The sequence below is a fragment of the Salminus brasiliensis genome, chromosome 4 (genome assembly GCF_030463535.1).
Source record: "Salminus brasiliensis chromosome 4, fSalBra1.hap2, whole genome shotgun sequence".
In the NCBI taxonomy this organism is placed as follows: Eukaryota; Metazoa; Chordata; class Actinopteri; order Characiformes; family Bryconidae; genus Salminus; species Salminus brasiliensis.
The window spans coordinates 41,157,961-41,185,919 of record NC_132881.1 but is presented as its reverse complement, the minus strand read 5'-3'; the positions used below and the strand labels follow the sequence as shown (position 1 = coordinate 41,185,919).

Below are 27,959 nucleotides of genomic sequence, written 5' to 3'. Positions count from 1 at the left end.
CGAGAATGGTCAGTTGTTGCTCTTGGGATCCCCCTACAGTCTGGGAGTGTAATTTGTGCTTTGAGCCTGAGAGAAACAGACATACAGAACCCTTTCTGAAAGTGAAAGAATTAATACTGCAGGATTATATTCACAGGTAAGAATGCTACAAAATGCTACAAAGTGATGCAAAGGCAATCATATAGAGTATCTACTGATCAGTCAATATATATAATAGTAATGTATCAATGTAATAGTAACACTACATGGCAAAAAGTATTGGGACACACCTGTTAATCATTGAATCCAGGTGTTTTATTCAGTCCCTTTGCCACATGTGTATAAAACAAGTACCTAGCCATGCAGTCTGCCTTTTCACACATTAGTCAAAAAATGGGTGATTCTAAAGAGATCACTGAACTCCAGCGTGGTTCTGTAATAGGAGCCACCGTTGCAACAATAAGTGAGTTGGTAAAATGTCTTCCCTCCTAGATATTCCACCATCAACTGTATGATGAGTAAAACTGTGAGATTGTTATCGTTTTGGCCTTGAAGTGACTCTGGGGGATGGTCCCTGCAGTTTACCTATATAAATACATTTCTGTCCAGAGATAGTAATGTGAAAAAATGTAAACACAAAGGACGCAAACTTCAGGGTAAGTGCTTTATTTCTGTACTTAGAGACTCCAAACAATGAACAAAAAAGTGATGTTTTTCCTCTACAAGACATTCATGAGATGATATCTGTCAATGATACTACAAATAACAGAAGTATCAAACCATACAGTTTAGGGAAAGGCAGTAAGTCCATCATTTGCATTTTATACATGTGAGTGCACACATTATTCAACCCTGTGGTGGATCTGTTCCACAGGTAGTTTGAGTTGATTTGGGTTCCGCAAACGTCTCAAATCTTCCTCTACCTAAAAAAGATGGAAAAGAAAGATCAGAATGTTAATGATGAATGCTGAGGATGAATGATGGTAAGAAAGCAAATTTGAGGTCTTCAATGAAAAGGTAAGTACCGAAGCCAGTTCGTCCTTAAGCCTGTTGTACTTTGACACACTGAACTGATGTCTTCGGGCACCCTTGTAAAAGAAGCGCAGGAACTGCCGGTCTTTTGCATCTGGGTAAACGTAGTCCTGAGAAAGGGAAGCCGTATTAAACATAGAATGAGTTTCCATGTACACCAGTACTATGGTCATTAACAAGTAGTAATTATTTTCTTGCATAAGGTACTTGTATAAGGCTTTTTACAACCAATGCTGTAGCAAAGCAGCTTTACAGGACTCCAGAAATTTGATAAAAGTCAGTGTATTATCACATAAGTCTGACTGTTATGCTCAGGTGTGCTGATGGTAAGAATAATGAAAGTAATGATGATGATGGTTAATGGTAATAATGGTGGCTCACTAGTCAGAGAACACTGTTATTGATTACAGAGTTGCAGGTTCAATAGCGGGATCTACAAAGCTGCCACTGTTTGGCCATAAAACAAAGCCATTACCCCTATATGCTCCAGGGAATTTTACGGTCCTAAGACAGTCATTCAAATATAGAATTTGATCAAATGATTAGTAAAAACTTGCTCTTTATTTATCTGTGTATACAGATCTAAGTGACATTTATCTCAGTTCTGTACAAGACTTTAACACGTTTACCTGTTTGGTGAGAACGTAGTAGGCATAGATCCCAATGCTGGTGGAGTAGGTGATGAAGTAGGTGACTGGTTCCATGACATCCCAGGAATAAACCCACCATGTGAGCCACGCCAAGGCCCCTCCCTGCACAGAGAGCAGAGCCAGGCCCATCCACAGAACCCTCGAAGAACTGCGCTCAGCTTTGAGGTCCAGCTGGGCCTTTAACTGCATTCAACCACACACAGACACATAATCACAGTTTACTTCAGGGATACCAACACGCACTATGAAATCTGTCATCTGTATAATATGAGACTATTACTGCAAACAGGATGAGTCAACTATGGCTATACAGGAAGATTTATGTATATATTTAACAAGTGGAATCAGGTGCTTTCTACCCAATTGGAATGAAACTCTGCAGCCACATCAAACCTTTGTGGATAAGACATCCCACGATATACGGCAATGAGAACTAGATCAGAATTCATATTAAACTTCAGAATCTCACAGTTATATGTGCTCTTTCATCAAGTAATGTGCAAGAAGTTAAAATGCAAAGAGAATTAAAGAGGAGTCCTGCAGGACACTACCTGCTCCAGAGGTGTGAGCTCTTGTTTCAGAATGTCCAGTTTCTGCAGCAGCTCCCTTTCCTTCATCAGGTGATGCTCAGGCAGGCATAGTGCTGTGCGTAACAGATGCACAGTGTTCTTCACGTCTTCCATGTTCGTTAGCTTCTCACTAGAAACTGGTTCTAGAAATACACACACAGACACACACACACACACACGCACATGCACACACACACGCACCAAAAAACTAAATTAGGCCTTCACTGTGCATGTCAAAAAAACTTCCAAATGGTTTATAACATTCCTCATTATTAATATTTATTTAAACTCAATGTTCTGTCTGATGTCTGCTACCACTAACTGAGCAAATGACTCGATAGAGTACCATGACTGCTCAGCCATGTTCCATGCAGACTGATGATGCTCTCTTCTTGTACAATATTATCTTAGTTTACTGGGCTACTGGTTTGCCTATACCATATGATCTGGTTTAGGATTCAATCCCTACTCCACCTCAGATGGGCCAAATGTTTCTTTACCTTTTCGTGTTGAGCGAACACTGTAGACGACTTCATTGATGCATAACTGGAAGTCTTTATTGAGGAGAGTGTCCATGGGTGTAGCAGAGGCAACTCTCACACCGTCTGTGTGTAAAGAACATACTTTAAAGCATGCAGGAATACATTGTATATACTATCCAGGTCCTCCAGGAAGGGTGGCTTTTTGTCATTAATGCAGACTAAAAGGCATTTCAAAGTTTTGAATTGTTTAGTCTGATAATGTTTAAGTTATATTACAATACAATACAAAACTATTAATAATGAAAAAACATGCTGATACTGCAGGTTTTGCTATGCATATATCACTTTGACCAGCAGGTGGCACCAGGGAGCAGGGTTTAAGTTCTCAATCCTATCGAGAATCTGTGGAGGGAGCTCAAGCTTTGGGTTAATGCTCGGAGACCAAGCAATTTGCATAATCTTAAACAATCTGCATGGATAAATCTCTCAGGAGATATGTGCCAACTTAGTTAGAAACTACCAGTAAAGGTTGTTATCAGTTCTGAATCAGAAAGGCTAAACTATTGACTATTGGTTGTCAATTTTGACCATTGCACTTTTTTCTTATTTCAGTTCAGCAAACCAATTAAAATGTTAAAAATGCAGATGTTGTCTTTGTTCTTGTGAACGCAAATAAACTATAAAGACTTTAGAAGGATAAGGGTTTTATTTGATTTCATAAGGAGGCTAATAATGTTGACCTTAACTTTTATATATATATATATATATATATATATATATATATATATATATATATATATATAAATTATTTATTTATTTATTTTTATTTATTTTACTAGGAACTACTACTACTAGGAATGGGTTTTCATGTGTGTATACCTGTGGTGAGTACAGAAGCAGTTGAAACTCCTGAGTCTTCTTTCTGGATGTCCTGAATGAGGTCACTGACGGTTGTGAGCATGGGCCGCATAAAGAAGAGGCACTTCTCCTGCCTAGACGGCAAAGGCAGCGCCAACACCGGGCGGCCATGTCTGTACTGCACTAAAATATCTACGACAGAAAATATTTGGATTAACACTTCATCATTTACACTAAATGACACACTGAAATGTGAAACTCCAGCTCCAGGTGGTGTAACTGTTGGACAAACTCAAACATAAGGAAACATTCTGCTTATAAATATACAAACTGTGATTTAAAAACTCTACCATTAGATGGTGCTGCAGTGCTACAGCAGAGGACAGGGGGACACCTCCATTGGAGCTTGCTGGGCTGAACCTGTGAGAGAAGCATAGCATTTTAGAGAAGACTTTCACTGTTTACATTAGCAGGGTGTGGAGGATTAGTAGGACAGGAGTTTTCTGCAAGATGAGACCTGCAGTAAGCTGAGCAAAGATTCTGCTGACCTAACCCTTAGCTATCCTGTTTTGCTGAGGCATAGACTTTTTGGAATTTACTGCAGGTCCATCATCATGAATGCACTTTCATCACTCCTTGGCGATGAAGAGATTCTGGATCAATTTTCAGATTTTTTCAGTTAGTTTTTTCCATCCTGGTTAAGAACCACTTGCTTAAGTTGCAGAATGTCAAGTTAATTTCTCAGAAGCACATTTCTAAAGACACAGTGTCATTAATACTCAGCACCAAAGACTATTCCAGTCCTAAGAGCGGATCCATACGGACAAACCTGCCAAACCTAAGTGAGCGAGTGAAGCAGCTACATAGTTACGAGCCAGGTCCATGAAGTGCTCTGCATCTAATAAAGCCGTCATAAAGGCTTATTTATGTGATGCCAGAGAACGTTTAATGCCTGGTTCCTTTAGAGAACTACTGTGTAAATGCGACCTGTGAGTAAAGAGCCTTTTAAAGTTTAAAGAAGCTCCACATAAGGCATTTTAGGAAGGTTTTTAGAAAGAGTTGTCCATGAAATGAAGTTTCTTTAAAGCTTTAAAATGTTCACACTAAAGGAACCGAAAGTGGTTCGTTCAAGAAGTGGACAAGTGGTTCAGGAGTGCAGGGAGGTTATAATTTACGGGGCTATTTAACCCCAAGTGATTATAGGCTTTGCCCAAAGGCAATGGTCAGCATATCAGTCTGAACAGCAAGACGTCACATGAAATCACACGAAAGCCCGTCTCTGAATATTACTGGAAGAGCCGATTAGCCTGTTAGCTAATGTTATCAGCTCACCAGGCCAGTTTATATTAATGTCCTTTTCTGGAGACAAGAGTGAGGAAGTTTTGCCCTGGAAGATGCAGAACGGTGTGTTCACCCAGACGGGGAATTGATCCCCAGTTTGCCTTGGAGAAGGTGGTGGTTTTATCCACTACACTACATCAACTGCTGTCAGTATCAAGTTCAACTTCATTATAGTGAATTACAATCTCCTTTACTGATAAAAAACAATAACCATTAAATCCATTTTCCTGTTTAATGCAACACTGGCTTTCTCAATTACATCTCAACCACTCTGCAAGTTACTTTGGCTTCCAGACTCAGTCAGCATGTCTTTCGTAGCTCCACCTCAGACCGTTTGCTTCATTGTCAGCGGCTCTCAGTATGACCCTGAATACTTGAGGGAGTGAAAGGATTCCCGGTCTGGCCAACAAGGAATTTTTACCATGAGGTGAAAGTCCTGCTGGAGGAACAGTGACAGTCAGAGAGCCTGACAGCTATGGCCCACAGATTCAAGGTTCTTAAGAAAACCGAGCACCCCATGAGCCAGGGCTCATTTCTACCCACTTATTCAAAGTCAATACTTGTGGAGACATAGTTTATATCCAGGGTTTACAACCACAGCTCAGGACTCTAAATGAGAAGCATGCCATTTGGTAGAAGAGCTGAAAGGAGACTGGGGTTTCAGATGACTTTGATGAAAGAAAAGAGACGCAGCTGCAAGAAGCAGAACGCAACTTTCCTCGTGAGGAGCTTTAGGAAGCCCTGGTCCAACATTCTCAGATTTCATCACTACATCAAGAAATATGTCAGAAATGGGAAACACTGCAGATACATTTCAAATCAGCATCCTACAGTCTGTCTTCAGGACTATAGAGTTTTCAAACTTGTAAACGAACAACACTTGCAAACAAAATGTTACCTAGAAGCATTTTACTCAAGGACATCATAGTTAATTTCCCCTGACACTGCAGTTACACAGCAGGCATCGCCTGTTGGTCAAGCCAGTGTTTACACGATAAACAGAAGGAGACTGGCAAGATGACATTTCTGCCCAATTAAAAACGATCTGGAAGAACTTGTCTGCAGTCTAATGAATAAGAGCGAGGAGAGCTCAAATTTTAACAGCCAAAAAGGTTTAGGGACACACTGACAACTGAATTTTCTCACAGCTCTAGTAGTGTGAGGAAAATACCTGAAATATAATAAATACAATAAAATAAACCAAAACCTCATCGGCACATGTTTCAGACGATAAAGTAGCGATGCAATGATTACTGGACAAAGTAGACGACCCTGACCAGGAAACAAATGGATGTCAATTGCAAATTAGATTCTTTCCTAGAGGCGTCTAAGGTGTCTAAACTGCACTCCAGCAGAAGGGAGCTTAGAGCTAGCATCTTCTGTTTTGACCTAATGTTAGATAAAGAGGGCTAAATCAGGTCTCTTCAGCTCCAGTTCCTGAGGGAAGGAGCATCGGAAGGACTGAGTAGAGCTGGATGGCACTGACTAGAGTGATGCACTGGCACTGTATGTTGTTGGAAGTGTGCACACCTTCATTAAAACCAGTGGTTTCAAATTTGTCAGTGCAGCATTTTGTAGATTATGCAGATTAAGCACTGACTATGGCTATAACGCAATTGCAAATCAACTAAGAAAGCAAGCAATTCTGCATTGAGAACAGCCTAGCCAGTGTCTCTGCAGAACCAGACCTACAGTATCTTTATGCACAAGCTATACGGAGTGTAAACTAACAAAATGAACCAAGCAACAATAAATAAGTAAAAATATAAAATCATTCATTCATTCATTCACAGATCTGTCAGCAAACTGACAAACACAGCACTCGCCTGCTGGTCTGAGGTCAGAATTCATTTGTTAAAATCCTGCTTATTCCTTTGGTTTTCTCATTAGTGAAGTGTGCTGTGCTGGACTGTCTGTCAGGGAATGGGTCTGCACAGCAAAACCCCAGTACTGAATTAACTCTTACAGCATTCTGTTATACAGTCCAGCTGGACTGGATTCAACACTGCAGGTGTCAATTCAGCAGGGGAGATTTTGCTGAGTGTTAAAACAGTGATTACCACACGTTGCTTAGCTGTGCCCGTATGGAAAAAATGCCTGGTAATGGTGGAGACGTGTCTGTGGCAGTTAGCATGCTACAATCCAAGGGTCTTGGTTATTCTAGTCGATTGACTACAGTTTACAGGATCTATATGAACTGATTCTTGAACTAAACTGATCTTGATTTTATTTTTTTTCGGTCAACAGAAATTCCACAAACACTGAATTTCTGAGTTGTACTGTAATCTGGCTAGGTGACGGTCATGGTTAACAAACTGTTCAAGTAGCGGGTGATTTATTCCAGGGAGTCCCCAAAGGTAAATGATGGTATTACGGAATTCAGAAAACAGCCAAGGAGAAATAAAAATAAAGCTATTTAGGAAATGCTGCAGGATATAAACTGAGGACCACACTCATTGGTGGTCTTTCAGGCACAACTAAATTACAAGCTCGAAGTGGACCACTATTTACATCTCCTAGTTATTATCTCCTATCCTAATGCGGAGTATCGGCCAATACAGATCCGATCTTTGTGTTTATATAAATAATCCAGTTTAGATAAAATAAGCTGCTGATTAATGCGTTCAGTAAAATCCCTTTATTTTTAGTATCAGTTTCTATAATGAGACATTCTGGACTGATTGATTCAGTTTAGTCGAGACTTTTCTTGAAATGACTGTTTAACAGTGTTTAATATCTTATAATCCAGTCTGACTCTCCTCCCTGACCAATCCAGCTCAAACCAGCTCCCAGCTCCTTTACAACACCGCAGTCTAAATCACGCTGTGTGTGTAGTGATACACACTCTGGACTGATATCTATTGTTGTTGGTCTACTGGTGTGTAATACGTGGTTTATAGTGGGTCAATGTGATGCTGTGATTTGGGGTTCTATTGTGTGTCTATTAGCATTAGGGTTAGCCTCCATGCTGTTTGGAATGGGCTCCTTAGTGCTGGTTTAAAAACCAAGAAAGTTGTGCAGTTCTTCCGCTGGTAGAACAGGGCGCTTCTGCAATAGTTTTATATTGTTTTCACAGGTTCAGTTCAGGACAGCCCTCGTTATTTTTATATTGGGTTTTTCTGTTAATACTTTTCCTTTGTGTGTTAATGTACTGTCCCTATAATAACATGCCTACTACCGCTTCTTTAGTTACATGACTCCGGCACCTTCAGTCTGCTACATGAAGAACTCAAACATAGAGCCAATGGACCAACAATCATGAAATAGTTTCTAGCACTACTTAGTTCTACACTAAAGAGTCTCTCACTATATAGCACATAAGGGCGTAGGGATCCATTTCAATCACAGCCCTGTTGTGTTGGGGTGTGGCAGTGGGAAACAGATAAAATACAGGGTGAGGAAAATGTCAAGTCAGCTTCCTCCAGCACAGTTGCTCACAACAGAGGAAATCACACAGCAAATCAAAACTGGATGAAAAAGAAAAAGATAAAGGAGTTGAAATATGAAGATAGAAGGAAACATTAGATAATTTGTGCCAGTGAAGAGTTCAGTTAGTGTTCGGCCAACAGCAAGATGACTATGACTACTTCTCTTTTTTACGCAACAACAGGCCGGAAGAATGAGTCAGGGGCGCTCAGAGCCTTTTTTTGAGGAATGTACAGAAATGATACTGCATATTTTCCATGTCCACAAATGACTCATGCATAAAGGAAGGAAAAGTCCTGCAGTGGTGAAACGGCTCTTAGCTCCTCATCTGTGTTAAAACTAAGAAAGTGGAACAAACCCAACAGGCATCTGCTCGCTTTTCTCAGCGGATGAAAACCCACACACTCCCAGCAAAGGCAAAGAAGCACAGTGCAAAATCTGCTTAACAAGAAGGGCTTCCTTGAACGGACACTACATTGACACATGTGGACGGGCTCTGAAAGAAAAGCATGCAAAATGACCCAAGACAAACTCATCACACACAGCAGGGGTGTGTGCCAAGGACAGGGAATGACATTCAAACAAGACACACAGCCAGAAGCACAGCAGTTCCTAATCCTGGACTCCTGGAGGACCCTGCGCTGCATATTTTACTGGTTTCCTGCTCAAATATTCACTTCAACTAAGGTTTTTATAAATGAGCTGAGTAGTTGCAGCAGGTGCATTAGGGTTATAAAACATACAACAATATGTGTCTTCACAATACTGATACTGCAGATGTGCGGAATATGCAAATCCTGCAGTTGTGTTCAGACCAGTCACGGATAAAGGTGCTTCTCTGAGTGTTTGGAAGAATCAAGGCAATCATATTACATGTAGGAGATGAGTAATATGACACTAGATGGTTATACATACTGTACACTGTTAGTACTGGTGCACAGGTACTCCAGTACTCTATTAACTGTTTGAGACGCCGGGCTCAGAATCCTGAGATCGCTCTCTGGGTACTCATTACATTCCATGATAGAAAGACAGGGAGAAGACACAGGTTAAATATTCATCACTCAAAGTTTAGACATGACTGAAAAGTCAAAGTTAGCATGGCTGTGGGCTAACTCCTAACTATTAGCTAAGATTAGCTAGAACCGAAACAATGCAAAAAAGATTTCTCTGATGGGAGAACATGGTACATCATCAACTGAGATAAAAAGGCCTCGAAACCATATAAATGGTAAAATCTACGAGTCCTTATAAGCAGCTAAGGCTGTCCTGCTCTGCTCCTAGCTCATCTGAAAGGGCAGCCTCTGAAAACTAAAGCAATTTCTCTTTCCTATTTTTAATAATAAATAAGGGTGTAAAAATACACTCAGCCCACAATTCAATTTGATTCACGATTCTGGGTAAATTACTTAATATTCTCACAATATCTTGAACAAAATTTGAATAAAAGAAAAATTACATCTGTTACCCATATGGTCCCCTAACAACAGCCACCCCCAATATCAGGCCCTTCAGCATAGTGTGCATTTCTGCCCTAGACGTGCAAGATTACAACAGGGTTTTTTGTTTTTTTTTTGGCAAAAATAATACAATACAATTTACATTTTTTGGAATTTCATCCAACCACTTGGCAAAGAGAGAGTGGAAATGCGCAGAAGTGGTGAATTTTGGAGATGGACGATGTTAGGGTACTTACTGCTACCCATGTTGTGGCATAATCTACTAATGAGCTCCATACGTTCAATTATTTTCCACTGTGTGCAGCTACATTTCTGTACAAATCCATTTAAAGTAAGACCCTCTCACAGCCGTGTCTATAGTCTATAGTCTCTTTTTTCAGCTAAAGCCTTGGGTACACTACAGGACTTTTAAAAGTCATAGCAGATGACTGGGTTTCTCACACGTCCCCATTGGGTTTTCCAGATTTTTACAAAAAGGTCTAATGCATGCTAAACCACTAAGGATCATCACTACACGACTTCAACCTGTTGCTGGTCCGAACTAACAAGCCCTGAAATACACATGCCGTACATTACCTAGAAGATGCAGATTTGCATTGCTATTTGCACTGACCCAAAAACATAAGAAATCCAAAAACACCTTTATGTGAGGTTGTAGGTGGAAAGATGGGGTCAGTATGGTCTGTACAGACTGTAGACCTAGAGTTAGGGGGGGGGGGGGGGGGGGTAGCACAGCACATTTTGGAGGCTACTCTACGTATGTGGCAGATGTTGGTTTCTTATACAAATTTCCGTTTCACCTTAAATGATGTACTGCCACCAGAATGTAGCTGCTGCATCATTTAGGTGCAGGTGAAACCCATTTAAGAAACTCGTCTCTGCCTTTTGTCCTGTCTTACTGGTGGATTTGTGTGTCTTTCATCTGCTTCTTATCTGGAATTGGTGAATTTGTGCATCCGTCTGTGGGTTTGTGTAAAAGTGTCCAATGGACTCTCAGAAACTTGTCTTCTGCCTCTTGCTGTTTATAAAGTATTATATTCATACATTACACTGCTTCTGTGAACCAAAGACTCTGGCAAATCCATTTCAACCACCAAAACAATTTGTCTACATTTACATTTACATTTAAGGCATTTAGCAGACGCTCTTATGCAGAGCGACTTACAAAAGTGCCTTGCTATTTACCCAAGAAAAGCCTCAGCTAGTTTGAATAGACTAAAAATTCAAAGATACTTCTAAGTTAAGACCCTACTAAGCACTGCGACCTTATGTTAATTTTTCATTTTTTAAGCTAACCAGGTATTCGTTCATTAACTCAATGGTTAATCAAACTATGAAACTGGAATCAGAAAAAACACACCACTATAAAAGAATGTCCCAATAAGGTGGAGAAATATTCTAAATATTTAATTTGAAAAAAATATTAGTTATACTGTTGCTCTGCTTTATAAACATCTGCGGGCCACCAGTGTGTCTAAATATTTTGGATATATTGCTAGATCACAATTACAGCATAAGCAAAATCATTATTATAAAATGCCATTTTTTCCATATTGTGCAGCCATAACCAGACCATTAAACCACAGCCGTATTCCCTCTCCAAACACCTGTTCTCTTGCTAGAGTGATTATTAACGCCATTTGGGAATAGGTTATCTGATGTCTAAATATCACAGTATTTAGTATAATCACTGGTTTCTCCTAGTCAGGAAGTATAATTCAGTTTTTTTCTCTATTATTTCCCAGCACAGCTTCACATCCTGCCTCCTCCAACACTCTGTATTCAGATCACGGTGTGCTTGATAATTAGCTGATGAGCTGAAAGGGGTGTGTAGGAGAAGAAGCTGTGCAGAGCAGTATGCAGACAAGAGGTCCTGGTGTAAAGCCCTGTTCTTCACTCCTTTACTCTGATGACTAGTGTTGGTCAAGTGTATTTGTGACTAGGGTGCTGATACTGGACAATACAACTAGGCCTACATGTGAGAACTGCTACAGTCAATCCAATATTATTCTACAGCAATAGTTAAAGATATGTGATGTGAACATACACTGACAAAGCACTTTATTAAGAAGACCTGAACACCTACTCGTTCATGCAGTTATCGAAATCCGCAAAATCAAGGGGCAGCAGTGCAATTTATAGAAACATGCAGACAAAGGGCCAGCGTGGAAAAAAATGTATACTGGTTCGAGTATTTCTAGAACTGCTGATCTCCTGGGGTTTTCACATCGGGTTCCTCTGCTGTCAGCCAAGAACAGAAAGCTGAGGCTGCAGCAGACACATGCTCAGCAAAACTGGACAGCTGAAGACTGGAGAAACAGAGTCTGGTCTGATGAATCTCCACTTCGGACCCAACCTGCCTTATGTCAACAGTCCAGGCTGAAAGAGGTGGTATAATGGTGTGGGGGTGTTTTCTTGGCACACTTTAAACCTGTTAATACCAATCAATCATAGATTAAATGCCACAGCCAAATTAATTTTTGTCGCTAATCATGCGTATCTCTTCATGACCACAATTTACTCATCTACTAACGGCGACATCCAGCATGATAACACACCACGTCACAAAGCAGAAGTCATATCAAATGGTTTTCTGAACGTGACAATGTGTTCAGTGTTCTTCAGTGGCCTTCTCACTCACCTGATCTGAACCCATTCAAGCATCTTTAGGATATGGCAGAACTGGAGATGTGCATTATGACAGTGCTCCTTAGAAATCTGGATGGAGTGTGTGCTATTCTGATCCATGCAATCATGTCAGCTTTCTGGTCTGGACTCAATGTGAATCCAACTGGATTCCACAGCTCTGAACAATCCAAACTTTGTCAAATTTAGCCAAAAATAAACCATAATTAGGCCTAACTTATGCATAACTTCAATCAATATAGACATGGATCAGGGTAGGAGTGGCTTAGAGCACTGGGCTACTGATGACAGGGTTGTGGGTAGGGCTGGACGATATGGTAAAATTTATTTAGCACAATACATGTAATCACAGAGTAGTGACAGATTCTTATAAAACTACTATTCGGATACTCTCCCATACTGAAGAGTGCTTTTTATTCAACATCTGCTGCCCTTAATTTAATTAACCCAGTCTAATTACACTGTTAGTAGTAAAACCTGCAGCTGATCAGTGTTTATTAAGCACTAACAGTGTTCTCCATATGCTTAGAAAAGCATATTGTTATCACGATAACAAACAGATCATGATACGATAAAATATCATCATATTGCCCAGCTCTAGTTGTGGGTTTGATACAGCAGCAACTTTGGGCCTTTAAGCAAGCCATGATCCATGTGTGTTCCTTGTCACTATGTGTGTTTGCTCACTAGTTTGTATGTGTGTATGTTCGACTGTGAATATGGTTGTCCTGTCTTGACATGTCGGTCCAGCTAACCTCACACTCTTGGATGAGGCCTGTTGAACTTCTGTCCTGGAGGATGGTAGCGCTGCATGTCAGCATTTTTCCTGCTGTGATGTATAAACTCATCCCGAGCTGAATCACTAAACACTACACTGCAGTGGCCCTTCCAGGCCGTTTACATTCGTGCAGACCCTGGCCTGTGTCAAAGTCTTAAATTACATGCTAGAGTGATTAATTACAGTCAGGGTCAACACAGTCCTGTGAGTGAGAGAGAAATAAATGGGTTTCATAAGCCCATCTCACAGCACTCCATCCTCCCCCTGCCCGCAAGAGCGAAATATATCAGTATCCAAATTACATCCGAGCCACCGCGCCACGCATTCCCCCGTACAGTGATTTGTGTGACGGCATTTGTCTTCCCTGTTCAGTGAAGAGAAGGCAGGTATCCAGGAGCAACAGAGTTTTTTTCAAACCTGTTCCATCTGATTTTACATTCTGGATCTAAACAAATCCGTGAAACAGCCAATTAAACAGGAAGATTATCCAAAAGCCAAATTATAGCAGTAGAAATTGGCCCCCGGTACTCTCAGTTTGAGATTGCATTTGGGTTTCTAAATCGGCCTGAATGCTACATTAAACACTTTCGGGAACTATATTAATCAAAAGAGGGGTATGAGCAAATTTCTCTTATGGTTCAGGGTAAGATGTACTTCATATTTACAGAAACTCCTTTGTAGATGGTTCTGCACAGCACCAAAAAGCAGTTGGTGTAATGTTGGGGGGTAACACCACAAAAATGTATGCAAAAACAGTGACATCAGCACTCATTATTTATTTTGATTTATTTATTTAACTATTATTTAAACATGCAAGCCATTAAAACGAAAGCCTGAATTTACAATGAAAGCCTGATAAGTGCCATAATACACTTGTGAGAAAAGGGGAAAAAAGAATAAGAGGGGAAAAGGGTAAAATAAATAAGTAAAAAAATAATATATAATTATGCAAAGCATATGAAATATCACCAAAATTGCCTTTAGTTAGACAAGTCATTCAACTTCATTGTATTTTGTAACATATTCCAGTCATCAGCAGTGGCAGACTGAAAAGGTAAAAGACCGAGAGCATAGGGACCTTTCATTTAAATAATAAAATTAAAAGGGCAGTGGTGGCTCAATGGTTAGAGTGCTGGGTTACAGGAATGTGGGTTCAATACCTGGACTTGTTAAGTTGCCACCGTTGGACCCTTGACTAAAGCCCTTAATCTCTCTGCTCTTTAGCCCAGTTTTCCAAGCTGGGATATGTGAGGAGAAGAATTTCATTGTAATTTTAGAAGTATGAGGACAATAAGGCCCCTTTTGCCTTCCTTCTATTCTTATCCAGAGTCACTGGTTGAAGTAGCTGACAAGCGGGTGAGTAGTCATGGAGACTTTAATAATTTAATGATTGAAGTCAACCTATTGATGCTACAACAGTTTTGCAATTTAACATGTTGCGAAGGACAAAGTGAGTTTTAGCCAGATAACCAGGTATTTATATACAGTGTCCTGCTCCTGAATTGCCACATAAAAGTAAAAGTGGTCCAAGTCTGATCTTCTTTGTAATATGCGTCACAGGTGCGGTATCTGTATGGCAGTGTGAACAGCAAAAACACACTGAATCGGACATTTTCAGTTCTAAATTCACCCACTTCCATATGTGGTATTGAAATCCGACACATATCCGATGCGAGTCTGAACCGCCAGATCATACAGTTTAGGCGCGTGAACTGTTCAGACGAATGTCAGATAAAGATCATATTGAAACCACAACATCAGATTGGTAGGAAATCAGATTAAGGTGACTTTACATGCTGTGAGAATGTAAAGTAAAACCTTTGTGTTTGGTCACAATTTGTGTCTGACTGGTCAAACAAGACGTGATGCCTGGGTTTATATCTGTCTATTTAACAGTATAGCATTACAAACTACAACAAATATATTCAGAGCATCAGCAGCCAAAATATGTAATTTCAGTGGCTCAAATAGCTAAACTTTTCCAGGATCTCCCAAATATTTCCAGAACATTTCCAGCACTTTTCTAATTTTACAGGTATTCTCATGACTGAAAAAATAGGCTCCAAGTTTTTTAAGGTTTTTCGGATTTTCCTGGACATGAGAGAACATTGATATTTGTTATCTCACATTTGTGACAAGTTATCACACTACATTATAGCTAGTTAGGCTATGACCTACGCTAGTCCTACAGACAGTAGTCCACCTAATTAGACCTAATTCTTCACCTAATTCACACCATCGCCTTCTTAGACACAAAATAGAGTATTCAGGTATTAAAGTTGAAGACCACCCATGTTTAGAACTGCAGACACATACGCTATGCAGTAACTCTGGCTGCCTTTTTCCAATTTGTGTCACTTTCTGTGAGCTAAAATGCAGAGACGGAAGTGGATAGACTGATGCCTTCAGAAAAGCGTCAATACCTTCACAGCTCAGCCTCTAATGAGCTGGCCTGTCCACCTGTTCCACAAAAGCATGTAGCGTGGCCTCCTAATAAAGAATGTCCCTGGCTCTACCATCCCCGGCACCTGTCAAGTGAAGACAGACTATAATGACCAGCTTCTCTCATCGACGTGGACACAGACTAGACACTGACAAAGGAACCAAGAACCACACAGACCTTTACGATGGATTTCCCTAGAAATGCTGTAAACACTGCACTCACAAGTTCCAGTCACGGAAACAGTAGGAAAGTTCTAGTTCAATATGTCCTTCTATTCTGTCCAAACAACAATTGTAAACATTCTTCTAAAAATATAAATGTATTTATTTATTTAATGAATGAATAAATGCATAATAAATAAAAGCAAATGACACACACACACAAACACACACACACACAAACACAAACATGCATACAGTTAGACCTGTTACAATAACTATACATTGCCTCATAAATAATTGCAATAAACTATATTATTGTACTTTTAACATCACTTATATTGATAACATAACATAATGCAATTACACCCTTTTTAAGGTGTTTAATGGCAGCATTCTTTTGGCTATATAGCAAGTTATGTAGGCATGCACCATTATTTGCAGTCATGAGACTTTAGCAGAGCAGCAGAGTCAGTAAATATCCTTTACACTATAGGGCAAAAGCATTCCAAAAGTTTTCCACAAATGAACAATGGTTTTTGCTCCCACTTCGGAAATCTGGACGGGATGTTTATGTTATAGATGAGCTTTTAGGTTAGTTATCTTGCCACTGCTTATTGTGCCACTGTTGTCCACATGCTGACTCGTTCACATTAACGGGCTCTTCTCACTCATTTGACTTAATGCCAAATGTTCCCACACTGGAGCTGTGGAATGCAGCTTTGAAACCAAGTCCGACGTGGCTCACTGTCTCCTGTGCGGCCCTACCAGTCGCCGCTGTCTGTATGGCTATGAATGTACGTCTGGGGATGTATATTTGCATGTCTGTTTCCGTATGCACATGTACTGTCATGGCAACATGATGAATTAGTGATCTAAAAGGATTTAGTTATAAAGTATAACTCCTGCACATATTTGGCATGTACATATAAGCAGCCTTTAAACCCTATGGAATTTGGCGTATATTTGCCATTAGGTGGCACCATTCAAAAAATCCAAGAATAATATCTCCTGTGTTTAACTTCATGTTATCCGATTTTCACCCATTTTCTCCCCAATTTGGAGCACCAGCAGCATTCCCAGGTCCTAAACACCATCCTGCAGACGCCAGTGGTAGCCAGCACCACAATGACGCGACGTGGGGAGAGAGCGCCATCTACCCACCCTGTAGAGAGCAAGGCCAATTGTGCTCTCTGGGGGTCTAGGCTGCTGATGGCTAGCAGCATCCGCGGGATTCAAACCAGCAGGAAAAAAACAGGACAGCACGACTGGCTAAAATCTTGGTGACGTTCACATTCTTATGTAAACACACATTCCATAATGAGGTCAGCAACAATTATCGAGATCATGGTCGTACAAGAAGTGAATAATGTAATTATCGAGACAGGCCTAGTGGTGTAGAGCTGTATACCCCCTAATAAGGGGGTCTTTGCATCGTCTATGGATGGTTAAACGGTTACACTATTGTTACATTTCAAAGAACCCTTTTTAGAGCAATGCCTTACCCTTTTTGCTGAGAATTTTAGGCGGGACACCCCAGGTCTGTGCAATCTGCTTGATGGACCAGATAATTACATGTGTAGTAGCCCACCAGAAAAAGAGTAATGGTCCCCAAGAGCAACTCAATTCAGCAGCTGGCATTATTAGGGTGAGCTCTCAGAGTGAGGAATGCCCACTCGGATTTAGTCTGGCCTAACAAAACTACTACTAAATGCAGTCTTTTCTATAAGAACTGGCCCAGGATCTATGTTTAACATTGTTTTAGGGCCAGTTTCTCCTTTTTGCTCCAATATCCACTGCAAACCAAGGATACTGCTGATTAAATACATATATTTTTGTATTGAGGTCCCATCAGTGCCTTGCAGGGAGAGAAGTGCTTTGGAATTAATGAAAATTGCCTTCATACATTGTTAGTTCATTCATTTCAGCCGCACACTGCTTTTAATGCAAGCGTGTAAAATGAATCTGTCTGCTCAGGAGCTCGCGGCAGATAAATGGCCTATTCCGGCTGGTTATACTCTTTATCTCCTGCTGTTAAAAGTTACATTCCCAGAATTCAATTCTCTGAAAGATACCGTCATCTTAATTGCTGGGTATAATAATAATACTACTACTAAAATTATTATATAGCTGAAATAAGCTTGCAACAGACTCACATAGCCTGAGTAGTGTGAGTCTGGTGCAACTGCCTGGATAGCAAATATGTACTATAGCTAATGTCACCTAATGTGACAAGGATGTGGGGAGAAAGGTAAATAGGTTTTAGTAAGTCTTGTGACGGATATCATAAATGAAGTCACATGAGTTTCTTACAATAGTACAATGGTATTATAGTAATAATTATAATAAACAGAAGAAAGTATAATAAATTGGGATTGGCATGGGCTACTTGGGCAGCCAAACCAGCCAATCTTTTGAACATTTTAAACTTACAGTATATTTATATTGTATTTCAGCTTCAGTACAAATAGAACACGGTCTTTAGAACATGCTCTTAGAAACCCTAAACATCAATTGAAATGAAACTTATCTTATACATATATAAGTCTCATAATAAATATTACAGCTCTTTCATGTGTGGCAGGGCACTACATTTACATTTGTTGCATTTTGCTAACGCAGAGCAACTTTCAAGTTAATCGTATTACAGGGGGAGGGGGGTTACCCAGACCAGGAATCGAACCCCGGTCCCCCCAGTGTAATAGCTCACTGGCAGATAGTAGTGTTAACTGTTACACACTGCTCTTTAAGGATTCTTTCCTGTGGCATGGCAACCATGGCAAGTTATTATGGAACCACTTGAATGTGTTAACAGCCATTTGCTGGGCCAATGGTTCTTCATAGTTCTTCATATAGCAGGCATCTAAGGCAAAATTAATTTTATTCATTTTACTCCAATCTTCGAAACACGGAGTGCATTATGTTTAAGTGCCTTTATTATGCTGCTCTCTTGTTTGATTTTGCTGCTGTAAAAACTGACCTTACCCGTGGGATAAATAAAGTGATCTATCTATATATCTATCCAACACTGACTTCTGAAGAAATCAGGTGGAAATTCCTGTATATTTTTAAATCACAATATACATCACAAAAAGAAATATTGCAAAGTAATTTTTCCTCTAATATCATGCAACACAAATAGCGATAATTAAACCAACTGACTGAATAACAAGTCACCAATTCAACTTTTCCATCAAACTCCCATGGAACAATAATTCCTGACTGGTGAACAACAGCAGAAGTACCACACCCAGGATTTCACTTCATCACACTAGCAGGCTGAAATGCTTCTCTCCCTGCTCGGTTTCTGACCTGGTGAATGCCATCATATGTGCTGAATGATTATGCGTGATGTAGGCATTAGCAAGCAGGTGCAGACCTCGGAGTGGTACATTGAACAAATGAAGCATTAATATTTAATATAGGCAGCTACCATGCAAAAAGCAAAGCCGTGGCAATGAACATGATTTACTGTATAGTGAAACCTGACCTTGCTGTAAAACAGTCACAGGAATGAAATTCAAAGTCCACAGTCCCTGCAGTGAAAGGCTGGGCGTGGCTGCAGGGCCTAGGGGCAGTGACACAACCTGCCGGTTTTCCTTTGTATGTTGGGGCACACCTTAGAGGGAATGCTTTTGGAGGCCATCCTGGTGTGAACAGGCCAAATGGCAGATTGCAAACGTGAAAGTAATCTGAGCTCTCATATTTATTTGTATGACTTACTGGCATTCATTCATTTGGTGATGTCTCAATTTAACAATGTTCCGCTACAATGAAATAAAGGGTGCCTGAAAAGTGGTGTCAATGTACAAAAAAAATGTAATGGTGTTGTTCACAACGATACACTGCGTTTAATTATGATCGATTACTAGCACATCCTTACATTTTTGGACAGAAAAGGAATCGAATCAATGTGTAAGCCTAATAAACTGCCTAATAAACTCAGAACTGAAGAAAAAGAACAGAAGCCTAAATAGAAAAAAAGTTATCAACTGTAGAGATGTGTGTGTGTGTGTGTGTGTGTGTGAGTGAGAGTGAGTTATGTTATGAGATTTAATCCATATTTCATCTGAAATAAAGTGTAATCGACTCTCTGAGCTCAACAGTAGCAATGCTGTGTATCCATTGCTAGCTAAAACCACAAATACGTCACTAGGCTATGAAAAGAGAGAGACCTACGAGAGGAGGTTGGGGCCAAGCTTCCTAAGGTGATTAATGGTTAACGCATTAACGTTAGCTGATTAATTGTGTTTATGCATTTATTTATTAGAGACCACATCAGAGATCTGCTGCCCTGTGCAGAACGCATGGAGCTAAATGTGTATGAAGCGGAGGCTCTAATGGAAAATGACAGGGAGATTTTTTTAAAGGTGCCCTAGAATGTCAAATAATATTTACCATGGCAAGGTTGATATGTTGATGTTACAAATACTACATGTCCAAAAGTTCGGGACACCCCTTCTAATGATCACATCCAGTTGCTCCCATGGCTGACAGAGATGTGTAAATGCACATAGACAGCTTATCCAGTTCCTGTAGAGAAGTACTGTCAACAGAAAAGCCCAATACCAGGTGTGGGCTAGAGGGGTGTAAAGCCCCCCAGCATTGAGCTGTGGAGCAGTGGAATTCTGGAATGATGGTTGGTGCTCCATCCCATACTTTGATATGAGTTGGGGAGATGGGGACGAGGTGGGGTGATGATCTTCCAGCAGCCTGACCTCACTAACGTTTTGTTGCACAGTGTTGACAGTGTAGAAACGCATGTAGTGCCTCTAGGGATACTCTAGAGGCACTACATGCCTGCCATTCGGTTTAGTGCCAATCGGTTCATGTTTATCTGCTCCAGAGAGTCCTATTCTATTGGCGATACTTCTCAACAGGGACTAGACAACCTGTGAGTGAGCGCATTTACACATCTGTGGCGGCAATGGGTGCTACTTAAAGTAGCTGAATGCATTCATTAGAAGGGGTGTCCACAAACATTTGGACATATAGTGCATGATCCATATTTTACGAGTTAATGATTACAGCATCCTGCAGAAACCTTGTGTTGGAGCCTTACAGGAAAAGCACTGCTTTGGCATTAAAGAAAACTGTCCTGTGCGCACTGCTTTTAATGCGTGTGAAATGACTGCGTCTGCTCAGGCGCTCAAGCTAAATGGGCTATTCTGACCAGTTCTAGGCTCTCCCCTGCTCCTGCTGTTAAACATTACAATTCAATTCTCAGAATGACACTGCTATCTAAATAGCTGGATCTAACAAAATGAAGTTATATTCACCCCATCACAATCTCCCCAACTCGTCCTAAAGTAATGGATAAGACACAATCATTACAAACAGCACAGTTCCACTGCTCCACAGCTCAGTGCTGGGGGGGGCTTATACCCCTCTAGGAGGCAGAGAGTGGTTCCTGACCGCTACATAGCAGTGTTGTACTCTTCAGATGTCACTGTTCAGATTGGATAAGAACTAAACTGATAAATAATTTTTTAAATGCAATAGTTAAAAATATACTGATTTGTAACCCCTGTATTGTGATACGCATCATATCGTATACCCGGTTCTCCCATTTTCTGCTCATATCGTCTCACTGCTGTAATCAAAACACCACCCTGTTGTATTAATATAAACTCATCGAATCCAAAACACACATTTTGCCAGCGGGATCAGACTGAACCCAGACACACTTACATTGCGTTCTCATAATTGGCCTTTATATAAGGCCTAATACATTCCTTGTCTAACATGCCCACGCTCATGCCCCTTTAATGGTCTGCTCCTTGGAGACAGACAGGGTCAGTTAAAGCAGCCCCAAAATAGAAAAGTGTTATCAGCTCCACTCTTATCTCTCCCTCCATCATGACTCGAAACAGCTGACAAGACTGACTTCATTTCAGTGACTCATCCAGCCTGTCTCGCACAGATAAACAGTGAATAGGAAAACCGCATGTTTGTGTGCAGATAACGGAAATGGTCAGCAGTAGAGGACGCCCAATATTCTCACCGCTTTCTGTCTGCAAGCCTGAGGTTCATGGATGGCTGTCTATAGTTTATATTTATTTTGCCCTTGAGAACATCTGTGTCACACATGATCACAAATTGATATTGGGCACTTTTACCCGATGTTTGAACTTAGCCAAAGTCTGCAATGGACTGGTTATCCCTAGAGCCTATCCAATGATTCTGGGTAGGCTCAGGACCACTGCAACCCTGACCAGGTAGAAGCAGATAAGGAGATGAATGGATGAACATCATAAAGTAGCTCAGTAATAAGGTGTCTCAGTTGTTCCATCGTGTGCTACCAGAAGATCTCCAGTGTTTCTATGGCACAGATTCTATAGTCTCTGGAACTGTACTAGAGTAACTGCTGTTTTAAGGATGGTGGTGGAGAACACGGTCTACACATTGATCCAAATTCACTCATAGGCGTTTAAACTTGTGAACGTGAAACCAGAGCATTTGACTAAGAGCTGCAACTAATCATTAACATCATCAACGGCACTGATAATAAAAAACGCTGACTGCAAATCTTATTATCGATTTACTGGCTTAAAATAAATTTAAAAAAAGATTTGCTGTGGCGACTGTGTGTTTGAGCATCTAGAGAACATCCACAGCAGAAACATGATGAAACCATGGTGAATGGTGAGGTCAACACTGTAACTGTAAAACTGATGCAAATGAGTTAAAAATAGCTGCTTTTCAGCTGGGTCTGCTTTTCAGCTGTGTAGCAAATACAATAAACACTACTAGATGAAGAGAAGTCTAAACTGCACAGCTAAACTCTGCTTACCAGTCATCTGAGCTGCTAATCCCCAACACAGATATTGATACTTAATAAAAAACACTTAAAAACACAGGACCCAAGACATTTTGACCTTCCGGCCACATCAGTACTAGGGATGTAAGAAGATATTAAGATATCAAAGTATTGTGATATTGTGTATTGTATCAATTCTCAAGCTTTCAGTGTTAGTGCATTAATAGTTAATACATGCAGAGATTGGTGGCAGGAGGTTCACTTTGTGTTGTGTTTAAACTTAGGCCACTAGATTTCAGAGGTGTACTAGGTCACTGTTCTGATTGGATAAAGAGTAAATTTTTCTTTTACTCAGGTTTTTTTTTTTAAGCTGTGACTGTATTAAAAAAAAACAAACAAAAAAAAAAAAAAACACGCTATACATGGTCTTGATTACAGTATCGCAATATACTGAATTGGGAGCCCTGTATTTGATAGAGCCCAGGAAAAAATTAAGAGACTACTTCCTTTTTATTTCTTAAATTTGCATCTCTACGTGTATGAAAGCCATTTTATTCCAGGCATTTCATTCATTTTGACTATGAATGGCATAAAGTCAATGTGAACAGCAATGTGGAAGACAAGTGGAGAGCCTGCCAAGACATGAAAGCTGTGATTGGCCGTCAAGGTAATTTCACCATAGTGATTTTTGAATACTTTCAACGTTAAAATATTAGTACTGTGTTGTTTAAATTTAAATGATAACTTATTGGCATTGTAATTATTACAATAATTTCTTTGCATTATTTGAACAGTTGTTTTTCAGCAGTTGTCATTTCTGCAAATAAATGCTTTAAATAGCAATATTTTAATTTGGAATTTTATGAAATACAACACAGATGTTAATATCCCTGAACACACTGCATATAAATAGTAAAACCAGAGAAACTGATAATGTAGGGTGGTCTCTTAATCTTTTCCAGATCTGTATGCATTGTAACACCCGGTTCTTGCCAACACAAAGCCCTAACAAACACTATGCTTTAGGTGTAGAGCTTTTTTTGAAGCTGCTCTCCAGGGTGGAGGATTTTCCGTCCTCTGTTTTCATGAGGACGGGTGGTTTTGAAACTGTATAAGTGATGGTTATAATTTGACATCCCTATGCAAATGCGGATCTACAGCTCTTGCTGGCAGTCTGATCACGTCCTGCACCGACACTCTCAGTCACCTAAAGGACAGCTGCTCTTTTGTATTTCCCAACACACCAATGTACAAGCGTCACACTCACTGAATGTGATCATTCCACCACAATTTCCAACCCTGTTTACTGATATCTTTCCCACAGGCCTTATCGCAGATGTCTCTTTTCCTGTTGAAACACTGGCCAGTTCAGGAGTCTTTGAGGCTATTTACACTTCGTGCCAACATGCACTTTCAGTGATTGGATCACGATCAGAATTTACTTGACCGCATGAAAAGCCAGGTGTAAACGCTTTGGGAGAATACCAGAAGAAAAACAGACAGAAAGTTGAGTAGTATGAGCACCGTGAACTACTTTTTCCAAGCTCATGTCAAATTAAGTGCTTCAATTAAAAACAGCCCAATACAAAAGTTTGGTACAATATGAAGGACAGATGAGTGATGCTTCAAATAGGGGGCTCTTTTTACCATCTTGAAAAATAAACTAGCCATTTTTGTTTTAATTATGTCATGATGAGATATTTTATATGCCACTGCTAAAAGTAAAGGTTTCTTAGAAACTTCAAGGAATCTTTTTCTTCTAAAGAATGTTTTTTTGAAGGTTCCTGCAGAACTTCAAAAATCTCCTTGAGGAACGTTTAACAGAAGGTTTAACAGTGTGCAATGTGGCAAAGTGCAGAAAGCTTTTTGTCTTGGTAATCATGTGTTGCGGTAAAGAAATGTTTAGGAGAAAAGACTCTAGAACATGGATGTATTTCCTTATAATGCTTAACAGATAGTATAAGATGCACTGTGATGAAATACAAATGAATAAGGTGACCTTTTGCTTCTTTTCCTCTTTATCTTGGAAAAACATTGCTGTAAAGTATACATACTTTGGTCAAACATACAAGTGACAATCAAAAATTGCAAACAAATAAACATTTAGTGCAGTCTCACACCAACAAATTAAAGTGAAAGGATCAGTTCCATGGATTAATGGATTATCCGATACCTGATCGAGCTAATTTTGTTAATATCGGGACCAATATCCGTTCCTAATATCGAATCGGTGCATCTCTATGTATAACTATACTTTCCCTCAATGTCAGCGAAACCAAGGAGTCGGTGCTGGTCCCTTAACACAGTGGTACTTAACTCCAGTCCTGGAGGACCCTCTGCCCTGCAAATTTTAGTGTCTTACTGCTCTAGCACCCCACTCGTAACTCGGGAAGGGTGTTGGGAGTAGGGTAAACACAATAATGTGCAGGGCAAAGGGGTCCTACAGGACAAGGGTTGATAGGGTGACAGGGGCTGATGTATCACAGTGTGTAATGACACCTGCTTTTCCCATGTAAGACTGCTGTTTAATTCCCTGGCTGGCAAGCACACCACAGTACACCGATAAGAGTACTTGGGTAAGGCTCCTAAACTCTACTCTCCTATCTGTGCAACATTACTGAAATACAAGTATGCCTTGTAAATGGTTTGGGAACCACTGCCTTAACACATTATGCACTGAGAAAAAGGCCCAACAACGCCTCCACTTCCTCCTGAGAACATCCTGCCACAACAGCTCCACATCAACTTTTACAAGTCCACATGGAGAGCATTGTAATATCCTGCTTTACGGCCTGGTACAGCAGCTTCACCGCTACCGAATGCATAGGCCATCTGCCATCTGAAAAGAGGCAGCAGAACATCTGAGCCAGAAACACCAGACTCAAGAACAGTTTTTACCCACAAGCTGTTAAACTTGTCACACCAGCAGCACCCACAAAAACATAAAACACACAGACATATGCTCACTGCACTCTGAGCTCTCTAATTCTCTAAAACTCAAAGCTGCAATACTCAACCATGCTCATTCCCTTGCACTGTACACTTTGCTAATAACTAATGTGATGATCTTAAACACACCTGACCTGATTACCTCCTTCCACTGCTGATATCACTGATAAAACACCTACACTGCAAAACTGACAAAGGCCTGTATAGTTATTGCTTAATACAGGTTGCACTAGTGCTGGGCAATATGATGATATTTTATCGCAATATGCTTTTCTAAGTATATCAAGGACATTGTCAGCACTTAATAAACACTGATCAGCTGCAAGATTCATTACAAACAGTGTAATTAGACTGGTTTAATTGGATGAAGTATCACAGTAATCACAGTACTCAGAATAAGAGAGTATCTGAATAGTAGTTTTTAAGAATCTATCGCTACTGATGTATTTTGACTGTCATTACATGCATTATAATACATATCGGGAAAATGGTCAATCAATATCGCGATGCAGTATTTTTTTTTACCATATCGCCCAGCTGTAGTCTGCACTGCACTCAAGTTTGTCTATGCATCTGCTGTCCTTCCACTAGTGCTTCTGTTTATTGTCTTTGCACCAGAATTGTGTTTTGTCATACTGTACAACCTTGTTGTTGGTATAATGACAAAGCTGTGATGAGAAATAGTACTAAAGTTGTAATTAGAATAAAATGAACTGCATTAGAATTCCAGAATGTCTCAATATAGAAACTGTCCAAAACTTGACTGGATTGGTATTGGCTGATTGATTACGATATATATCAGCCAACATCCAATCATCATTTGAATACACACACACATATATATGTATATATATTTATATACACACATGTACTTTACATATACATTCATATGCATATATGTGTGTGTGTGTCTGTCTATATAAACATATAGAATGTCTCATTATAGCAACTGTTCAAAACTTGATTGGTGGTATTGGCTGATTGATTATGATATATATCAGCCAATATCCAATCATCATTTGAATACACACACACACATATCTATATATATATATATATATATATATATATCTATATATATATATATATATATATATATATATAAAATACACACACACACATGTACTTTACACACACATGTACTTTACATATACATTCATATGCATATATATGTGTGTGTGTGTGTGTGTGTGTGTTATAAACATATAGAATGTCTCATTATGGCAACTGTTCAAAACTTGATTGGTGGTATTGGCTGATTAATTATGATATATATCAGCCAATATCCAATCATTATGTTCAAATAAGTCATATATACATAAATATGTATTTTTCGCCATAATTTACAAATAAATTCTTTAAAAATTCTACAATGTGATTTACTGGATTTTCTTTTCTCATTTTGTCTCTCATAGTTGAAGTGACCTGTGAAGAAAATTACACACACACACACACACACACACACACACACATGTACTGTTAATTATGTTTCCACTGAAGAACCCCTGTAAGGGTGAAGTTCTTGCTTCTGCTCAGAACAGGAACTAAGCTTCCCCGTCAAGATTAAGAAATTCCAGGAGAAATTTGGAGGCCAGCAGTCCACCTTCACCATTACTGTAAAAACAGGAGAGGCCGGATAACTAGTTTAACAGCCTTCAGGACAACAGGACTACACCCCTACACCCCGGTCAGCTCTGGAAACAAGGAGTCGTGTAGTTTGAGCATTTTCAGTTCTTTTCAGTAATGAACAAGTTTACCCGTCCTGACAGAGAGACAGACAGAGAGACAGACAGACAGAGAGACAGACAGAGAGACAGACAGACACACTGACTGCACCACTGAGCCAAAGCAGGAAACGCTGCACTGTTTTGTTGACGAGCTTCACAAAAAAGGCACAAACTAGAAGACATTACACCCATTACTCAGAACTACTGTTCAGAAACGAGAGTCTCGGGTATTTCCCACGTAGAGGTCGTAGTGTTAGATGGTACCGCGCTTAAACTCAACTCAGTCCGGCTTACTTACCTTCAGCTGCAGAGTCGCGCTGCCCCTGAAGCGGCTCAGTCCAGCCAGCCTGCTGAGCACCCTCAAAGAAGCCATGACTGCAAAAAAAACCTGGAGAACTCCCTACGGCATAGTTAGAGTAGTTTCAGCAGGAATTCACACAGCAGTGGCCATTTGTGCTCTCCACTACTCCACAGAGCTCATCTCCGTGTTCGCTCAGCCACAAACACACACACACACACACACACACACACACACTTTGGGTGTGTAGAGATGTGCCGCTAGGCTCCTCAGTTCCTTTCCTGTGACGAACTCGCTCCTCCTCTCGGGGAACGGAACATAACTGTCGAGGAGAGGAGGAGATCTAACTGCATGGCTTCTACTGAATAACCACATTTCAAGACAGACGGCCGTTTAGACGATG

The 27,959-nt window shown here is 40.1% G+C and overlaps 1 protein-coding gene across 1 annotated transcript; it reads right to left on the bottom strand.

The window, feature by feature from the left end:
- Nucleotides 1–629: 629 nt before the first annotated feature.
- On the bottom strand, nt 630–27,959 carry LOC140554948 (calcium uniporter protein, mitochondrial-like). The gene is made up of 8 exons (XM_072678494.1): nt 27,557–27,959; nt 3,921–3,990; nt 3,592–3,762; nt 2,731–2,835; nt 2,213–2,373; nt 1,641–1,844; nt 1,005–1,121; nt 630–902 (listed from the first exon to the last, which is right to left on the bottom strand). The coding sequence occupies exons 1-8, from the start codon at nt 27,629–27,631 to the stop codon at nt 822–824; spliced, it is 984 nt and encodes a 327-aa protein (XP_072534595.1). The 5' UTR covers nt 27,632–27,959; the 3' UTR covers nt 630–821.

Excerpts from the sequence above, each read along its gene's own strand:
- LOC140554948 (XM_072678494.1), bottom strand. The coding sequence starts at position 27,631 with ATGGCTTCTTTGAGGGTGCTCAGCAGGCTGGCTGGACTGAGCCGCTTC. Across the intron at positions 3,991-27,556 it reads GCGCGACTCTGCAGCTGAAG|GTTCAGCCCAGCAAGCTCCA; the intron begins GTAAGTAAGCCG and ends CTTCTCTCACAG. Across the intron at positions 903-1,004 it reads TTAAGGACGAACTGGCTTCG|GTAGAGGAAGATTTGAGACG; the intron begins GTACTTACCTTT and ends CATCTTTTTTAG.